At 45.4% G+C, this 14,191-nt stretch overlaps 1 protein-coding gene across 1 annotated transcript; it reads right to left on the reverse strand.

Annotated features, from left to right (window-relative positions):
* Positions 1–7,094: 7,094 nt before the first annotated feature.
* Positions 7,095–10,234, reverse strand: LOC119291022 (endo-1,4-beta-xylanase 5-like). The gene is made up of 5 exons (XM_037569708.1): positions 9,953–10,234; positions 9,825–9,856; positions 8,719–9,048; positions 8,541–8,642; positions 7,095–8,440 (listed from the first exon to the last, which is right to left on the reverse strand). The coding sequence occupies exons 1-5, from the start codon at positions 10,050–10,052 to the stop codon at positions 7,319–7,321; spliced, it is 1,686 nt and encodes a 561-aa protein (XP_037425605.1). The 5' UTR covers positions 10,053–10,234; the 3' UTR covers positions 7,095–7,318.
* Positions 10,235–14,191: the final 3,957 nt, after the last annotated feature.

Consider the following 14,191-nt stretch of genomic DNA (forward strand, 5'->3'; position numbering starts at 1 on the left):
TCACTAGTTTAGTTTATAAAAGAAAATTACCAAAAAAAGGAATTGAGTTTGTCTCATACGCTTCGTCTTTTTAATATCTTTCGTGAGAATGGTAGAAAGGAAAATTGTGCTCAAGTGCTAGAAGAAGAATTACATAGAATGCTTGGTACTAGATCTTTGTGTGATGAGCATGATTGCAATGTTGTTAGTATGAATTCCTTGAATATCCATGATGCTAATGATATGCAAAGCCACAAGCTTGGGGAAGCTATGTTTGATGAATATGATATGTTTAGTCCCCCAAATTTTGATGAGAATATTTATTATGATGAAAGCATGCCTCCTATTTATGATGATTATATTGATGAAAGTGGGTTTGGAAGAGTGTCGACTTTATTTAGTGATGATTCCACTATTTCGGAAGAGGTTTCAATTGATTATGAGAACAAAGTTGCTATCTATGATGATTATTGTGATGACTTGTATGCTATTAAGAATAATGATAACCATGAAACTTGTCATCATGATTTTAGTTTTCAATTGTATTATGCCTCACATGATAATTATTTCGTTGAGTTTGCTCCCACTACTATTCATGAGAAGAAATTTGCTTATGTGGAGAGTAGTAAATTTTCTATGCTAGTAGATCATGAAAAGAATGATTTAGGTGCTGGTTATATTGTTGAATTCATTCATGATGCTACTGAAAATTATTATGAGGGAGGAATATATGCTTGTAGGAATTGCAATAATGTCAAGTTTCCTCTCTATGTGCTTAATTTTTTGAAGTTGTGCTTGTTTTGCCTTCCTATGCTTGTTGATTATTGTTCCCATAAGTTATTTGCTCACGAAATCTCTATGCATAGGAAGTGGGTTAGACTTAAATGTGCTAGTCATATGCTTCATGATGCTCCCGTTATGTTTCAATTCTTATCTTTTATGTGAGCATCATTGTCATCATCATGCCTAGCTAGAAAGGCATTAAAGAAAATCGCTTGTTGGGAGACAACCCAATACTTATCCTTACTGTTTTTGTGTGTACCACATGATTATACTAGTGTAGTAATCATGTTTTATAGCTTTTGTTTCAATAAAGTTCCAAGTAAGACCTTTAGGAGAGCTTACGGTGATAGTTGTGTTGATCCTGCTGGAAATCAAAAACTTTTTCACCCAGTAACTTAGTTTTGTTAATTCCCAGAAACGTGATTTTGATCTGATTCTTTTTTCTATGGATTGGTACACAAATTTCTTAGGACTTCCTAATTTGGTAGAATTGTTGTAGTTCTCGAAGTGTACGTTTGATACAGATTACTACAGACTGTTCTGTTTTTGACAGATTCTGCGTTCTATGTGTTGTTTGTTTATTTTGATGAATCTATGGCTAGTATTAAGTGGTATGAACCATAGAGAAGTTGGAATACAGTAGATATTACACCAATATGAATTTATAATGAGTTTATTACAGTACCTAAGTGGTGGTTTTATTTTCTTATACTAACGGGGCTTATGAGTTTTCTGTTGAGTTTTGTGTTGTGGAGTTTTCAAGTTTTGGGTAAATATTCGATGGACTATGAAATAAGGAGTGGAAAGAGCCTAATCTTGGGGATGCCCAAGTCAACCCAAGATAATATTCAAGAATAGCCAAGAGCCTAAGCTTGGGGATGCCCCGGATGGCATCCCCTCTTTCGTCTTCGTTCATCGGTAACTTTACTTGGAGCTATATTTTTATTCACTACATGATATGTGTTTGACTTGGAGCATCATTTTCTTTTGTTAGTATTTTGTGTTGTTTAGATTAATGTTTTGCATCTTTAGTTTCAATAAAAAAGTCAAGGATAGCCTTTGCCATGCTTATTTTGCTAGTATACATGTTCCTGTTTGAAAACAGAAAGTTTACCGCTGTTGTAAAAATTCCCTAAAAAAGTCAGAGCATGAGATAATGATGAAACCTTTTGCATAATGAGCTCTTACAAATTTACTACAGTGGGAATTTTATTTCATAATTTTTGGAGTTAGGGAAGTATGATGAATCTTGCATTATTTACAGACTATGCTGTTTTGACAGATTGCTGTTATGGTTGCATTGTTTGCATATGTTTGCTTGTTTAATGATTCTATTTGAGGATAGGAGTATTAAATATGCAGGGGCATTTAGTATTAAATGTTGAATAATAATTTTAATGATTTGTTACAGTAGAAAATGATAAGGTTTTGCATTGGTTTATACTAACCTATCTCATGAGTTCTTGTTGAGTTTGTTGTGGATGAAGCTTTTGAGAAATAGAGAAACCATGATATGAGAGGAATTAAGGAGACACAAAAGTTAAAGCTTGGGGATGCCCAAGGCACCCCAAGATAATATTTCAAGAAGTCTCAAGCATCTAAGCTTGGGGATGCTCCGGTGGGCATCCCACCTGTCTTCTCCAACAATTATCGGTTAGTATCGGTTGAGCCTAAGTTTTTGCTTATTCACATGAGTTGTGCTATCCTTGCAATGTCATTTTTTTAGCTTGTTGCTTGAATAAGATACTAAGATCTGAAATTCTTTAATGTTAGAGAGTCTTCACATAGTTGCGCAATTATTCGACTACTCATTGATCTCCACGTATATCTTTCGGAGTAGTTTGTCATTTGCTCTAGTGCATTACTTATATCTTTTAAAGCACGGCGGTGGTTATATTTTGTAGAAATTGCTAGTCTCTCATGCTTCACTTATATTATTTTGAGAGTCTTTTAGAACAGCTTGGTATTTGCTATGGTTATAAAGTTGGTCCTAGAATGATGAGCATCCAAGTTGGGTATAATAAAAACTATCATAGAAAGTGAATTGGATGCTATGATCAACTTGATGCTTGATAATTGTTTTGAGATATGGAGGTAGTGATATTAAAGTCATGCTAGTTGGGTGATTATGGATTTAAAGAATGCTTGTGTTGAAGCTTGTGACTCCCGTAGCATGTATGTATGGTCAACCGCTTTGTGATGAAGTTGGAGCACAATTTTATTTATTGATTGTCTTCCTTATGAGTGGCGGTCGGGGACGAGTGATGGTCTTTTCCTACCAATCTATCCCCCTAGGAGCATGTGCGTAGTACTTTGGTTTTTGATGACTTCTAAATTTTTGCAACAAGTATATGAGTTCTTTTGATTAATGTTGAGTCCATGGATTATACGCACCCTTTCACCCTTCCACCATTGCTAGCTTCTCTTGTACCACGCAACTTTCGCCGATACCATACACCCACCATACTCCTTCCTCAAAACAGCCACCATACCTACCTATTATGGCATTTCCGTAGCCATACCGAGATATATTTCCATGCAACTTTCCACCGTTACGTTCATATGACACGCATTACTTTTGTCATATTGCTCTTTGCATGATCATGTAGTTGACATCGTATTTGTGGCAAGGCCACCTTCATAATTTTCATACATGTCGCTCTTGATTCATTGCATATCCCTGTACACCGCCGGAGGCATATATATAGAGTCATATCTTGTTCTAGCTTTGAGTTGTAATTCTTGAGTTGTAAATCCATAAAAGTGTGATGATCTTCATTATTAGAGCATTGTCCTAGTGAGAAAAGGATGATGAAGACTATGATTCCCCCACAAGTCGGGATGAGACTTTGGACTTTACAAAAAAAAAGAGAAAGGCCAAAAAAAAGAAGGCCAAAGAAAAAGAAAAAAAAGAAAGAAGAAAAAAATAAAATGAGAGAAAAAGAGAGAAGGGACAATGCTACTATCTCTTTTTCCACACTTGTGCTTCAAAATAGCATCATGATCTTCATATAGTGAGTCTCATAAGTTGTCTTTTTCATACTAGTGGGAATTTTTCATTATAGAACTTGGCTTGTATATTCCTACAATGGGCTTCCTCAAATGCCCTAGGTCTTCGTGAGCAAGCAAGTTGGATGCACACCCACTTAGTTTCTTTTGTTGAGCTTTCATATATTTACAACTCTAGTGCATCCGTTGCATGACAATCCCTACTCACTCACATTGATATCTATTAATGGGCATATCCATAGCCCATTGATACGCCTAGTTGATGTGAGACTATCTTCTCCTTTTTGACTTCTCCACAACCACCATTCTACTCCACATATAGTGCTATGTCCATGGCTCACGCTCATGTATTGCGTGAAAGTTGAAAAAGTTTGAGATTATTAAAGTATGAAATAATTGCTTGACTTTTCATCGGGGTTGTGCATGATTAAATACTTTGTGTGATGGAGATAGAGAAACAGCCAGACTATATTATTTTGTAGGGATAACTTTCTTTGGCCATGTTATTTTGAGAAGACATGATTACTTTGATTAGTATGCTTGAAGTATCACCATTTTCATGTTAATATGAACTTTTATTTTGTATTCATTTGGATCTGAACATTCATGCCACAATAAAGAAAATTACATTATAAATTATGCTAGGTAGCATTCCACATCAAAAATTCTGTTTTATCATTTACCTACTCGAGGATGAACAGGAATTAAGCTTGGGGATGCTTGATACGTCTCCAACGTATCTATAGTTTTTGATTGTTCCATGCTATTATATTACCCCTTTTGGATGTTTATGGGCTTTATTTTACATATTTATATCATTTTTGGGACTAACCTACTAACCGAAGGCCCAGCCCATATTGCTGTTTTATTGTCTGTTTCAGTATTTCAAAGAAAAGTAATATCAAACGGAGTCCAAACGGAATGAAACCTTCGGCAGCGTGATTTTTTGGAAGAATATGATCTTGGAGACTTGGAGTCCACGTCAGAAGATCCTCGAGGAGGCCACGAGATAGGAGGCCGCGCTCCCCTTACAGGGTGGTGGCCCCCTGTCTCGTGGGCCCCTCGAGCACCTCCCGACCGACTTCTTTCGCCTATATAAGCCTACGTACCCTAAAACCATCGGAAATCAAGATAGATCGGGAGTTCCATCGCCGCAAGCCTCTATAGCCACCACAAACCTCTCGGGAGTCCGTTCCGGCACCCTGCCAGAGGGGGAATCCATCACCGGTGGCCATATTCATCATCCCGGCGCTCTCCATGACGAGGAGGGAGTAGTTCACCCTCGGGGCTGACGGTATGTACCAGTAGCTATGTGTTTGATCTCTCTCTCTCGTGTTATCTCTCGTGTTCCCTCTATGGCACGATCTTGATGTATCCCGAGCTTTGCCATTATAGTTGGATCTTATGATGTTTCTCCCCCCTCTACTCTCTTGTGATGAATTGAGTTTCCCTCTTGAAGTTATCTTAACGGATTGAGTCTTTACTTTGAGAACACTTGATGTATGTCATGCCGTGTTTATCTGTGGTGACAATGGGATATCACGTGCCTCTTGATGTATGTTTTGGTGACCAACTTGCGGGTTCCGCCTATGAACGTATGCATAGGGGTTAGCACACGTTCTTGACTCTCCGGTAGAAACTTTGGGGCATTATTTGAAGTACTTTGTGTTGGTTGGATGAATCTGAGATTGTGTGATGCATATCGTATAATCATGCCCACGGATACTTGAGGTGACAATGGAGTATCTAGGTGACATTAGGGTTTTGGTTGATTTGTGTCTGAAGGTGTTATTCTAGTACGAACTCTTGAATAGATCGATCCGAAAGAATAACTTTGAGGTGGTTTCGTACCCTACCATAATCTCTACGTTTGTTCTTTGCTATTAGTGGCTTTGGAGTGACTCTTTGTTGCATGTTGAGGGATTGTTATATGATCTATCTATGTTATTATTGTTGAGAGAACTTGCACTAGTGAAAGTATGAACCCTAGGCCTTGTTTCCTATCATTGCAATACCGTTTATGCTCACTTTTATCATTACTTACCTTGCTGTTTTTATTATTTCAGATTACAAATATATTTATCTACCATCCATATTGCACTTGTATCACTATCTCTTCGCCGAACTAGTGCACCTATACAATTTACCATTGTATTGGGTGTGTTGGGGACACAAGAGACTCTTTGTTATTTGGTTGCAGGGTTGCTTGAGAGAGACCATCTTCATCCTACGCCTCCTATGGATTGATAAACCTTAGGTCATCCACTTGAGGAAAATTTGCTACTGTCCTACAAACCTGTGCACTTGCAGGCCCAACAACGTCTACAAGAAGAAGGTTGTGTAGTAGACATCAGCCTCGTGTGGCCTGAAAGCGGACACCGGACATAGAAGGCCTCGCATGAATTCTAGCCGCACCCACCGCATTACTAGGCCTAGACTTATTCGGGTCAAGAGTTTGAACCGCCGAAGATGCCGCCCTTCCTAGAGTGAGATTGTTGGGGGAAGTTAACACAGCAAAAACTGACTGGTGAACTGAATCAATGCGTTCGAACATAGAACGTGATTGAGGAGGAATACCACCTGAAGAACGACCGGTGTCAAAGAAAAGGGGCTCACGAACCACAAAAGCATAAGATAGGTGATTTCTGGATCGGGAAACAACAGACCAACCCTCCTCCAAAGAACCAATGAAAGAACAGTAGTCTGCGAGCAGATCAAGGCCTTGAGATCCCAACAACAGGAAATCCGCACTAAAGAGATCGTTTGATATAATACCACCCCGAATGATTTCAAAACCAAGTTCTTTAGAAGAGACACAAAATTTGAATGCCCAATTGCGATACCTTGGAGAGGGTTGCAAAGCCACCAAAACAAGCTTGCAGAATAAGTCACACTGTGTCTTGATCGATGGTGATCTTGGACTTAGAGAATTTGAGGACCATGAAGAACGTCCTGACGTGCCTATCGGAATGATTGAGGGGGATCTGGTATTACCTACCGATATAGGCCTCAAAAGCCAAACTTGGTTCAAACCAACGATCGGAGAGCACCATATTGTGAGAAGAGACTACTGGCACGAGGACGTGGGAGCCGGAACCGGAGTAGTCACTGGCAAGGGTGTTAGTCACCGCGGCCTGCGGTGGAGGTCTAGGCGGAGGATGTTTGTGAATTACGTTTCGGCGAGGCACAATTTTCTCGAACGTGGAATATAATTTTACTTCTTGTGGAATTCTTTATGCAAAGTTGGTTGACAAGCATGTTTGTCTCTTATGATGACCATACATATAATTTCTGAACATATTGTCTAATGAATATGTGGTTGATTAGAAAAAACACACTAGCCGTGTACTAGACGAGGCGAGCTGTCACCATGTCATAATCATTTGTTTTGTTTTTTCGAAGACATAATCGTTTGCTCGAGTATATAGTTTAGTAACCACTACCCACAAGCGACGATATGTGTCATCGCAGGTAGAAGCCCGAAACAACAAGTGCGGGCAGTACAGCGTGCCACCGGCCACTCACATATACTACGACACAACCAGTGTCATATCTGAACGGTGATGTGCCTGGTCTCGTCCCCTGGGGACAGCGAGAAGGTGGCCTGCTTCGACGTGTTGCCGGCGTTCACGGTGACCACGTACTCGCCGAGGTAGCCGCTGAAGCTGTAGGCGCCGTGCACGTCCGTCGGCCCGGCGACCTGCCCCGTCTGCCACTCCTGCAGCAGGCGGTCGACGACGTCCCCGACGGGCAGGTTCTTGAGGTTCCAGTCCGTGAGGCACATCTGGTAGCACCCGTTCTCGTGCAGCGCCGTCCAGAGCATGACGCCGCTCACCGCCGGGTGCGCGTACGCCTCCCGCAGCACCTGCTCCAGGTACACGGCCTGCGTCTGCGCGTCGAACTTGTTGTTGATGTCGATCTCGGTGAACCAGATGGGCAGGTTGAGCGTGGCCAGCTTGTCGAGCACGGCCCTCATGTAGGGGATGTTGGGCTTGGAGAAGTGGCCCTCGAGGCCGATCCCCTCCAGCACGGCGCCGCCGGCCCGGAGGTCCTTGAGTCGGGCCACGTACGCGTCGACGGTCGAGGACACGTCGTCGCAGGTCTCCACCACGTTGTACTCGTTCATGAAGAGCGTGGCGAGCGGGTCGGCGTCCTGCGCCACGCTGAAGAACTCCATGGTGGCGTTGGGGCCCAGCCGCTGCTCGTAGAAGTTGAAGTGCAGCATCTCGTTGTTGACGTCCCAGTGCGCGAACTCGCCGCGGTAGCGGGTCATGAGGCTCTGGATGCGCGTGTTCACGGCGGAGCGGAGGTCGTCCGGCGACAGGCCCTTGACCCACCGGGGCGTGGCGTCCTGGTTCTCCCAGAAGATGTTGTGCCCGCGCACCATCACCCGGTGCGACCGCACGAACGCCAGCATCTGGTCCGGCACGTCGAACCGGAGCAGCCCCGACGCCGGCTCCGTCGAGTACCACTTGAGCTCGTCCTCGAACACCGCCGCGTTGAACCGGTCCGCGAACCACTTCTGGTACGCGTCGTTGCCCAGGATGGTGGAGGCGATCGCCGACCCAAGCGGGAAGTCCTTAGCCGTCTGCTGCACGGACACCGACGCGCCGACCACCCGGGTGCCGTGCGGGTCGGCGACGTGGACGGTGGCCATCCTCTTCCTCCTCTGCTTCGGCCCAAAAACACGCATCAGATTACTCGCGCTCACTCAACTGCTACTCTACGTGGGAAGGTCAAGTTGGCACGTGACAACGACAAAACTGTACCTTCCGGATCGTATCTTTCTGGTGCATCGACCATTGATCCGTCGTGAACGGCTGGAGCGAGGCGCTCGCAGTGGTGATCTTCATCGGGGTCCTATCAGCATTCTGAAATGCAAAATCAACGAGGGGGTAAGAAATCAGGCAGCACGTTCAGCGTAAAGTTCTCGGATATCAGGTGCACCTGGAAGAAGATGACGGAGGTCTGAGTTGGCCAGTCGAGGACGAAGCCACCCTTGAGGAACGCCCAGCAGTCGCTCCTGGCGAGGACCGTCCCGATGCACCGTGTGCCGGAGTTGTCCGGGGCCAGCCTCGCGGTGATCAGAGCCGAGGGAGAGCCTTCCAGCTTCACCCAGCCTGAGAAGGTGTACATTGTGGACTTGTTGAGGTTGTAGACCACGAACGCCGGGGACAGGACGCCAGTCTCCGTCGTCTTGTACCCGTTCGGGTCGTCGCCGTTGCCGTACTTGAGAATCCCGCCGTTGTACTGCGCCGGCTCCGGGCGGCCTCTGCACTGAACGCCACGTACACCACACAGATTTAATCACCACTATTCCACGAGAGATGCATGGGAGTGAACTATGCTGCTCCAGTTTACTCGTCGTCAGAGCTACCATGCAGACGCACTGAAACTTCCATCAGTCCGCTGTATACGGACAGGACAGCGACAGCGTGACACGAGACTAAAGTTCAGCTAAGCGTAATTTATATACAACTAATAAGCAGTAAGAAGATCATTTGGTCGGCCTGAAAACGCATGTGAGCAGTAGGCGTGCGCTGTGCTTGCTTCCAAATAAGAGCATCGAGCAGACAGACTGAACCAACTCGTCATGATACTTGTAGCCATTTCAGAACATACCGTAGACTAATGCTTCAATTATGCGACGGAAAGTGTAGTATAACACTAGTTGTCATTTGTTTGTGTGTGATATTTTAGCAGGTTGGTGCGGGTGGGCTTGTGGTCTCCCAGCGCACACATGGGAACAAAACTGAAATAACTGAAGAAAACGTCAGGTGCACACTGTGGGAGGAAAGGAACGTTGGTGGTCCAGTGGATTTGGGCAGGCGTCGTCATTTCATTTCGCCCCTCATTCCCTTCCTAGTAGTTAGCTCTAACCCCATGGCATGAGCTCCCCAAGAGCAATGCCCGCGCTGCTAAACAATGCAAGAACAGTTGACAAAGACCAGCTCTGTCAAACTACTACACTCCCACCAAAGAAACTCGCAGCTACTACTGAAAACTACTTCGAGAAAGGAACGCAGAACAGAGGATCGTTCAGTAAGACTTACGTCCGTGTGGGCAGTGTAATCGTACCAACCATCTGCATACAAACAGAACATATAGTTCAGACAGTGTTACATGTAAGAGAGGCTGAAAGAGGAACACGAGCAAGTAAGAGAGACAGAACGAAACTGACCAGGAGGCACGGCGGCAACGAGCTCACTGCCGCAATGCACCATCCACCACACGAGAAACGCCACCGCATGGTTCAGAGCGAAGCTACCACGGCTCCTCATCTTGCACCAGCAAGCTAGCTAGCGCCGTGCTCTCCGTCCACCCAGCTTCTCCCGCTCAAACTAACAGCTCACACACTGCCTCGCAAGCTAGCTAGCAATGAGTGGATGCTGAAGAAGAATGTATGTATGAATGTGTGTACCAGCTACCGGTATGATCAGGGCAAGGAGAGCTACTCCTCCATCCAGGGCTATATATAGCCTCCCAGGTAGAAGACGGCCGAGGCGGGGCACTTCGGCGCACCGTCGCTTGTGCGCGCCCGGGTGGCCGCTCTCCCCTCCCCGCACCTGGCGGGCCGCCATTGGCCAGCAGCGGGTCACGGGCCGCCGGCCGTGGGCGCCCACCACGTCGGTACGCGCGGAGGAAGCGGTGCGTGCGCGCCTTCCTTCCTTCCCCGGTCTGAGTGCCCTTGTGGTGCTCTCCAGCGCCGGGCCTAGCCAGCATGCCCTGTTCGCCCAGTGGGTTGGTTCACATGCGCGCGGTAAGATCATATCACAGGTCTGCCTGTGAGCAACCCCCGCCTCGTTCCGGTGTCTCGTACCGGTCCCGTCCGTGCCCGGCGCCACGGGAGGGAATTGTACCGCTGCGACAGTGCTGGACTGGAACTTTCTCATGTCGTTTCGTTCTTCCGTTGCGTCGGGTTTCACGGCCCGTGCGCGGGTTAAATTCTAGTGGTGGCGGTGTGGTGAGTTCACGGTCGCGGACGGGTTGTCACGTCTGTCGTGCTGCGTGGTGCCGTGTCCGGGAGTCGGGCGAGTTAATAGCGCTAGGATTGTTGCACTGTAGTCGTCCGGAGTTCATCGTTCGTGATGATAGGGGATCGCGTTCCCTGCAGGGCACAGCTAGGGTCGACGTTGCATTAACTAACCAGCAGCAAGCATGTGACGCAATGGAGATGGAAAGCAACACGTGACACGCCCGTCTAAGGAAGGGAAGCTGACCATTTAGTGCTCTAGATAGCAGCCAGTTGGTGGTTAGAGGTGGTTTATTACGAATTTACATTTGACAACATTGGTATTCTGCCACAGCCAATACTTTTATTTGGAAAAAAAGGGCAAGTAGCCGGTAAAACAAAAGCCTACTGTCCCGGCATAAGATTACACAAATAAGTTGCACCCGCCAACCCCTAATTTGCCTCGCATCGGATTTTGGCCATAATTATAGTAGACGTAGCAAACTCATTGTTGAAGATTCTTGTATTTTGCTCGTTCCACAACTCACAAGACAAAAACATCGTAATAGAAACCATAGCCTTACGACAGACAAAGCCACCAACGAACCCTGGCGAACCACAAAGATTTGACATCCTCAAACCCATGCCAAGCATTCCGGTGTAATCCTTCTAGTTGAAGTCAGCCGCACACTATACACCACACCCTAGTGAAGAATCTGCATTGGAAGAGGAGATGTGGCACTGATCCGGAACTAGGTTGCATAGCGGACAATTGCCACAATTTGGCCAACCATGTTTAGCCAGGCAGTCGTGCGTCCAAACTCAATTCTGAGGATCAATAAGGCAAAGAACTTGCGCTTTGGGGGTGCCCAGCTCTTCTAAATCGTGCTCTTGAAGCTATTACCACCATTTGGAAATTAGTGACGCTATTTTACTTCAAATTTTGACCTAAAACAACGGCTTGTTTTTTGAACGGAGGGCACTCTTTGAGTTCAGGACGAACAAAATGCATGACTGAACAACTTCGCCGGACCAAGGGAAAGCAGGGCTAGGTTTATTTTCTGAAAGACAGCGGGGCTAGTAAAATGTTTTGGTCACGACTTCATCATAATAATATTAGCCTTCTCTTTCCTCCTCCATAATAAAACATCCCAAGCTTTCCTCTTCTTTCGCCGGCGCTGCCGCCGGTGCCTCATCTTCGGTTGGAAATATGCCCTAGAGTCAATAATATTTACATTATTATATTTCCATATTCATCATTAAGAGTTTATATTTCATGCTATAACTACTATGATCCTGAAATATGCGATTCAGTGGAAAACTCATACGCATGTGTGGAATGATAAATGATTAAATAAAAAGGTTCCTATTCTTGCCTCTGGGACTAGCTCAAGTGTTGTTGGTGATCACGTTTTCCGGATATTATCATATCGTTAAGTGTAACGATAGTTCTAAAACAACATTGAGATTATGACGTTGGAAGAATGATCATATTGAATCGACCAAACCTTTTTTGTTGTGAATTGGATTAATATCGTTTGTATTCAATTGTAGTAACACGGAGTGTTAATATATGATCTTGCTCCTTAGACCATGAGAGTATCGTGGTCATTTCTTACCGTACGGTGGACTTTGAGGTTGCTCAAACGTCACCGTGGGAGTCCTGGACTGGGGGTTCCTCGGGCGTCCGGTCTATTGGATATGGGCCGGACTGATGGGCCGTCAAGATACAAGACAGAAGATCACCTCTCGTGTCCTATAGGGACTCCCGTATACGTGGATGGCAAGTTTAGGTGTCCGGATATGTTATTTCCTTTCTGTTAAACCGACTTTGTACAACCCTAAGCCCCTCCGGTGTCTATATAAACCGGAGGGTTAGATCGGAGGCAGGATCATAACGTTACTAGGCTAGCCAATCTAGTGCTAGCCAATACGATCTCATGGTAGATCAACTCTTGTAACCCCTATACCCTTCGAATATAATCAATCAGGAGTAGGGTTTTACCTCCATTAAGAGGGCCCGAACCTGGGTAAACATGTGTTCATTGTCCATTGTTACCATCGGTCCTCAGACATATAGCTTGCGCCCCCCTACCCGAGATCTGCCGGTTTTGACACCAACATTGGTGCTTTCGTTGAGAGCTCCGTTGTATCATCGACAGAAGGATTGATGGCTCGCCTCTTCATCAACAATGATGTTGCGTCCAGGGAACCTTTCTCATCGGACAGGTCTTTGTGTTTGGTGGCTTCGTGCTTCGTGCCAACTCGATTGGCCGCCTCGAGCAGGTCGATAGTTACACCCCCGGCCACCAGACCAGGTTTGGAAACCTGAACTATGTCGCTGACATCCGAGGGGATCTAATCTTCGAGGGGTTCGAGGACTCGGCTGCTGCTCTATCCCCCCGTCAAGAAGGCTTTTCGGATCCCCTGCTAGATCCCGTTCAGGGGTCAACACTCATACCTGCCCCGGCCTTAGATCTGGAGCGGGTCGTGATAACCCACAAGTATAGGGGATCGCAACAGTTTTGAAGGGTAGAGCCAAGAATATTCTCAAGTATTAGCAGTTGAGTTGTCAATTCAACCACACCTGAAAGATTTAATATCTGCAACAAAGTATTTAGTAGCAAAGTAGTATCGAAGTAACGGTAACGGTGGCAAAAGTAACAGTAACAGTTCTGTAGCAATCGTAACAGTGGCAACGGAGAAGTAACTAATCAAAGATCAATATATAAAAAGCTCGTAGGCAATGGATCAATGATGGATAATTATGTCGGATGCAATTCATCATGCAACAGTTATAACATAGGGTGACACAGAACTATCTCCAGTTCATCAATGTAATGTAGGCATGTATTCCGAATATAGTCATACGTGCTTATGGAAAAGAACTTGCATGACATCTTTTGTCCTACCCTCCTGTGGCAGCAGGGTCCTATTGGAAACTAAGGGATATTAAGGCCTCCTTTTAATATAGTACCGGACCAAAGCATTAGCACTTAGTGAATACATGGACTCCTCATACTACGGTCATCACCGGGAGTGGTCCCGATTATTGTCACTTCGGGGGTTGCCGGATCATAACACATAGTAGGTGACTATTGACTTGCAAGATAGGATCAAGAACTCACATATATTCATGAAAACATAATAGGTCCAGATCTGAAATCATGGCACTCGGGTCCTAGTGACGAGCATTAAGCATGGCAAAGTCATAGCAACATCAATCTTAGAACATAATGGATACTAGGGATCAAACCCTAACAAAACTAACTTGATTGCATGGTAAATCTCATCCAACCCATCACTGTCCAGCAAGCCTACGATGGGATTACTCACGCACGGCGGTGAGCATCATGAAATTGGTGATGGTGGATGGTTGATGATGACAATGGCGACGGATTCCCCTCTCCGCATCCCCGAACGGACTCTGGGTCAGCCCTCTCGAGGAAGATTAGGGCTTGGCGGCGG

Source organism: Triticum dicoccoides, chromosome 4B (assembly GCF_002162155.2).
Source record: "Triticum dicoccoides isolate Atlit2015 ecotype Zavitan chromosome 4B, WEW_v2.0, whole genome shotgun sequence".
In the NCBI taxonomy this organism is placed as follows: Eukaryota; Viridiplantae; Streptophyta; class Magnoliopsida; order Poales; family Poaceae; genus Triticum; species Triticum dicoccoides.

Excerpts from the sequence above, each read along its gene's own strand:
- LOC119291022 (XM_037569708.1), bottom strand. The coding sequence starts at position 10,052 with ATGAGGAGCCGTGGTAGCTTCGCTCTGAACCATGCGGTGGCGTTTCTC. Across the intron at positions 9,857-9,952 it reads CGTTGCCGCCGTGCCTCCTG|ATGGTTGGTACGATTACACT; the intron begins GTCAGTTTCGTT and ends GTTTGTATGCAG. Across the intron at positions 8,441-8,540 it reads AGAAAGATACGATCCGGAAG|AGGAGGAAGAGGATGGCCAC; the intron begins GTACAGTTTTGT and ends GGGCCGAAGCAG.